The 6,292-nt window shown below is 33.3% G+C and overlaps 1 protein-coding gene across 1 annotated transcript in view; it reads left to right on the top strand.

The window, feature by feature from the left end:
• CEP120 (centrosomal protein 120) overlaps positions 1-6,292 on the top strand; it is a 70,208-nt gene that overhangs the window by 4,360 nt on the left and 59,556 nt on the right. The window contains exons 3-4 of the mRNA XM_023529605.1: positions 1,126-1,279; positions 3,962-4,103. Of these exons, the coding sequence (XP_023385373.1) occupies positions 1,126-1,279; positions 3,962-4,103 (296 nt within the window). The remainder of the gene's footprint in view (positions 1-1,125; positions 1,280-3,961; positions 4,104-6,292) is intronic.

Raw genomic sequence — 6,292 nt, 5'->3', positions numbered from 1 at the left:
TATATATATTACTTGGTTTGTCAAGAATATATAGATATGCATATTAAGGACTCTTTCTAATTAATTTTCTACTTGAGTTTAAACATTTAAACACATTATTAGTATATAAAGCAGACTTAAAGTTATAGCCTCTTATTTATTTCATGAGCTCTGATGACCAGAACAGGCAAGAACACGGGTGCTTTTATTTTAAAAATGATTGAAAATGTGTTTCCTTCTGGGAAACATAATAACTTTAATATTTGCTCTTAGTACTAAATAAAATCAAAATGCAAAGTTAAAAAAATGAGAGCAAGGAGAAATTTTCTCCTATTGCTAGATCAGTTCATGGGTTTATTTGTAAGAGTATTAAATTCTTAGAAAGTATCAAAATTTTTTATTTTCTTTCAGTGATTTCTGGAATGTCTGCCTAGACAAAACTGATTGAGATATCAGTGCTTGTATTGATGCTTCTGTTTACAGTTCTGTTATTGCCCAGTGATACCACTCTGAATTTGTAGGCTAAGAAAATAACACAGATTGAACATATAAATGATGATTTTGTGCCAGGTGCAGGTCTCATAGCCATTACACTAGATAAAAGTGATGGTAAAAATCTAACTAGCTTACTGCAAGAGCCAGTGTAGGGGTTCAGAAGAGCCCATGCTGTACTATTCAAGGTCATACTTACAGAACATTGTCATGTGTTACATTAAATTATTGTTAATTAACTTTAATAGTTTATGATTTTATGGTATTTAATTTCTTAGTTTATTTCCATGTTTAGCTACAAAAGGAGTTGTAAGAATATCTGTATTTGTAGTTTTGTGTGTGTAATAGCATAAGAAAGTAAAGTTAATCTTAAGGGTTCACGGTAATTCTTAACTTTAAGAAAATTCTATACATTACAGAAGCTTGAGAAACATTGACCCAGATGACAGTCTCTTAGAGAGACTAAAATTTTTGATCTATTTTGTGTATTACTTAGTTGGTATAAAGATAAGTGGATATAATTAATAGTTATTGCCACTTGAAGAGTTTTTCAGAAAATATGGACTAGATATTGGTTATCCAACAAAATTATAGTTGTTTCGATAGTAGTAGGCAGCTTTTTCAAGGGTAATAGAAAGTTAGTTCAATATTAAGCAAAAACTATTTTATTTATCACATAAATTGTTGTTACAGGCTACAGCGTACTCCTATCAAACTTCAGTGTTTTGCCTTGGATCCTTTATCTTCAGCCAAAGAAACTATAGGTTACATTCTTCTAGACTTAAGAACTGCTCAAGAAACAAAGCAGGTACTGCCCTTTTGAAATTTGTTACTGCTTATGTTAGACAGTTGATTATTTTGCATGTATATCAGATTGATGGAAAGGACATGGAGTGCTGGACCTGATGGATCATGGGCTTCAGTTAATGTGGCAGTTCTTATGTTTTAGTTTATGAATTTAATATAGGAAATCCTGACTGTCTAATCATTGCTTTGACCTAGAACTATATTTCTCAAAGAAGCTTTGCTTGAGCTTAAACCTATTATGTCCAGGTTGTTATTACATTGAGCTTAACTTAACATGTGTAACTCCTGAGCTTTGCTTTCAAGAGTGGTCCTCTTCTAGTGTTCCTTGCTTCAGCAAATGGTCACCACTCTCCTTCCAGTTATGCCTCTATAGCCACCCTTTCCAGTTGGGTTTTTTCCCTCTTGATCCATCTACTATTCAGTATTTTCCTTGCTGAACCTAAGACACCATCATTTCTTATGTTGGCTGTCATAGTAGCCTTCTAATTGGTTTCCTTGCTTCCTGATTCTTGCATTGGGTACATAGTAGTCAAAGTAAGTGAACTTATTGAAACCCACTGACTCTATGTAAATAGCAGCCCCACCCCCACACCAAAGTGGAGAAAAGAAAACAGAAAGGAAAAAAAACTCAGGGTCCTGATTTCTGTATTAGTGCTTTTTGTTATTAAAAATGTTTCTTATGCCTTTGAGTATCTTCTAGCCTTTTTGTACATTATTGACTTTAGACGTGGTTACTTTTAGGTTTTGTTAACGTCTTTGTTCTGTCACAATTTTAAGAAAACGAAGCAAAATTATAATCTCTTTTAAAGTTCTCTATTCTTGATTTGAATCTTAAATTGGAATTCTGTGAAGAAAAATTTATAACTAACATTTTGCTGCTGATAACAGTGATATTTGCAAATGAGCCAGCCAGCCTAGCCTAAATTTGGAATCGTTTAAAAGAAACTGAAATTTGGAAATGCTTTCAAAGAGGACTTGTTTATCTCTAGTCCTTGGGTACTCATCACCAATCTGTTTTTAGGTCCTAAGAAAAGGACTTCCTTCTTTAGTCTTAGACCCTAAACCAGGGGTCATGATTGTGCTCCTGATGTTTCTGTTAACCCAGCTTCTCCGCTATATCTTGTGTGTCTATGTTTTTTTTTTTTTTTTTAGGCAAGGCAACTCTTTGCTGACCTCACAGATTGCAAGGACCTTGTCAGTTTACAATCCCTTATTTTTTTTAATTATTTTTTTTTTATTTTTTACGCCTACAGCACCTGGTCTTCCTAGGTGGTCTTCCATCCAAGTACTAACCAGGTCCAACCCTGCTTAGCTTCCAAGATCAGACATTGTAAGTGTGTCTAGAAGACACTTCTGCTGCAGTAGCTTTGGTTACAGAGAAGGCGAATCCTCTTAGAAGGATATCTGAGAGGAGGTCATGCCTCTAAATATTCTTGGCATTCCTTTTCCCCTTCTCTTGTCCTTGATGACAGTTTATCATATTTGTGATCAAAGTTGAGAAATTACATTAATTACACAATTACATTAATTTTAGAAAAATAGTTGTCTTGCTTATTCTGTTTCTTAGCCAGATTATTTGAAGTTAGCTAGTAGAATATTTGAAATTAAAAATAATTTGATTTTCTGTAAATAAATATAAACGAAAAATTCAGATTTATTTTTCCAAGTTATATAACAAAAATATAAAATCTGTGAGTTGATAAAAATATTTTTTCAGGCTTTTGCTTAAAATTAGAAAATATTTATCTTAAGTATAACAATAAACAAAAAAAGTTTGTCATAAGAAGTACAACAAATTATGAATTTTTGCCTTAAAAAAAAACTTGGTTGTGGATCTTTTTAAACCTGTGGCCCAGTTATTTTTATTTTACCTTTCAAATGGAACTTGAATATAAAACAGTTTTTGGCTTTGATCAGTGTAAGCGCCAGTTACTATGCCTTTATACAACAGTGGTCAGAGTAAGAATGCTGTCTGTCTCCAGGTGCTGAAATGGTACCCTTGCCGACCAGTGATTCCTGCACTAATGACACATGGTCCTGGGCCATAAGATTTTGAAGACTGGTTTGGGTACTAGAGTTTCTGAGATTACTCTGGGGGGAATATTCCGGTAACTTAGGATACTTCATTCTGTGATTAAGCCTTTATATTTTAATATCAGTCAAGTATGTTGTTCGGAATCTAGTACTCAACCATTAGGCTTTACTTATTATTTTGTTACTGTTATTAACACAAAACTTTTCTTTTCCTTATTTGCTGTAAACAGAACAAAACAAATGTGGCAGGCAAAAAATGTATAATAGAAAAAGTGAAAAATTTGGGGTTAGGGAAATGGATAATTGGTGTCTTTTTTGTTTAAGGAATAAAATGAGATTAGGGACATAAGAGTAAAGATGGAAAGAAATATATTGTGTTTTCTTCTCTTGACTATATGACCTCCTGAAGTATGGGAAAGGAAGCACAGAAGACATTCTAAACTTCTGCTTCAGGAGGAAATTCAGTTAGCTTCCTAAGCAGGATTAATTTCTTTTGAGGAAAATGTGAAAGAAAATATTGTAAAAGAGGGGAAAGTTCTGAGAAACTATAGGAAACACATTTAGAACCTTATAGAACATTTTCCATCACTGTTTAGTCCTTATTAACTACTAAAGTATTTTGTTGTTTCATTTTGTTGTTATTCTCCAGGCACCAAAATGGTACCAGTTGCTGAGTAATAAATACACCAAGTTCAAGTCTGAAATACAAATAAGCATTGCTTTGGAAACAGATTCAAAGGCACCAGCAGATAATTTTAAAGCGAAGGGAGCTCCCCCTCGAGATGGAAAAGGTTTGTACTTCATCTCTGAGAACATTCTCCGAGAAGTTGCATCTGTGGACTAGAACTTTTGGAAGGGTTGCCGGGTATTATAGTGAGGTATATGCAGGCATGTGAACTGATTTTACTGTAGTGTATCAGACAAATGTTTTGACATTGTTACATATGCAGCATTTGTTGCTCTTAGCTTTTGTTTATAAAACTTAGAAATTGGGAAAAATTTTTCTTTGATATATAACTGAGCAAAGTAGAATTTTATATTGTTTTAAAAAATTACTTTTTGAAAATTTTCTTAAGATGAGTGCAGGAAAGCCAAAAATGGTTATGCCGTTTTCTTATTATCTAGTTTAACAAAACTTCATTTGTTTATTTCTTTTTAATAAACTTTTTTTTAGGGCAGTTTTAGGTTTGCAGAAAAATTGAAAGTATAGAATATTACCACATAACCCTGTCTTCACCAACTCCCTCATTATCAGTATCCCTCACCAGAGGGGTACATTTGTTACCATTGATGAACCTACACTGACACATCATTATCAACCAAAGTCCATAGTTTATATTAGGGTTCATTCTTGGTGGTATATATTCTCTAGGTTTTTACAAATGTGTAATGACATATATTCACAATTGTAGTATCCTACAGAATAGTTTCACTATCCTAAAAATCCTCTTTGCGTTGTTTATTCATCCCTCCCTCTGCCAACCACTGATATTTTTATTGTCTCCATAGTTTTGTCTTTTCCAGAATATCATTGTTTATACTGTATGCAGCCTTTTCATATTTCTGCTTTCACTTAGCTTCTTCATAGCTCGATAGCTTATTCCTTTTTAGCACTGAATAATAATACATTGTCTGGATTACCAGAGTTTATTCAGTCACATACCAAAGAATGTCTTCGTTGCTTCTAAGTTTTGGCAATTAGGAATAAAGCTGTTATAAACATCCCTATGCAAGGGTTTGTGTGGGCATAAGTTTTCAGTTCATTTGGGTAAATACCAAAGAGTGTGATTGTTGGATCATATAGTAAGAATATGTTTAGTTTCATAAGAAACTGCCAAACTATCTTCCAAAGTGAATGTACCATTATGTATTCCCACCAGCAATAAATGAGTTCCACATCCATGCTAGCATTTGGTGGTGTCAGTGCTTTGGATTTTGGCCATTCTAATAGGTGTGTAGTGGTATCCCATTGTTTTAATTGCAATTCTGTATGATATATGGTGTTAACATCTTTTCATATGCTTACTTGCCATCTGTATATCCTCTTTGGTGAGATGTCTATTTAGGTCTTTTGCCCATTTTTCAGTTGGCTGTTTTGTTGTTGCATTTTAGGAGTCTTCATATATTTTGAGTAACTGTCCTTTAGGCAAATATTTTTTCCCAGTCTCTGACTTGTCTTTTATTCTCTTGACATTGTCTTTGGTAGAACAGAAGTTTTTTTAAAATTTTAATGAAGTCCAGCTCATCAGTTATTTTATGGATCATGCCTATGACATTGTATCTAAAAAGTCATCACCATACCTAAGGTCATCCAGGTTTCTTCTGTCTTGTGTTCTAGGAGTCTTGTAGGTTTTTGTTTTATACTTAGGTCTATGATCCATTTTGAGTTAATTTTTGTAAAAGCTGTAAGGTCTGTGTCTAGATTCATTTTTTTTTTTTTTTACATGTGGATGCCCAGTTTTCCAGCACCATTTGTTGAAAAGATTATCTTTGCTTCTTTGTATTACCTTTGTTCTTTTGTCAAAGATCATTTGACTATATGTGGGTCTACTGGGCTCTCTATTCTATTCCAGTGATTTGTGTGTCTGTTCGTTTGCCAGTACCACACTGTCTTGATTACTGTAGCTTTATAGAAAGTCTTGAATTTGGATAGTATCAGTCCTCCAACTTTTGTTGTTCTCCTTCAATATTGAGTTGGCTATTTTAGGTCCTTTGCTTCTCACATGAATTTGGGATCAGTTTGTCGATGTCCACAAAATAACTTGCTGGGATTTTGATTGGGATTACATTGAATCTATAGAACAAGTTGGGAAGAACTAACATCTTGACAACATTGAGTTGTCCTATTTATGATCATGGAATATCTCTCCATTTATTTAGTTCTTTGATTTTGTTCATCAGAGTTTTATTGTTTTCCTTATATAGATCTTGCACATATTTTTTTAGATTTATTCCTAAGTAATTGTTTATGTTTTGGGTG

Source organism: Pteropus vampyrus, unplaced genomic scaffold (genome assembly GCF_000151845.1).
Source record: "Pteropus vampyrus isolate Shadow unplaced genomic scaffold, Pvam_2.0 Scaffold39, whole genome shotgun sequence".
NCBI lineage: Eukaryota > Metazoa > Chordata > Mammalia > Chiroptera > Pteropodidae > Pteropus > Pteropus vampyrus.
This window is presented reverse-complemented; position numbering and strand designations above follow the sequence as displayed.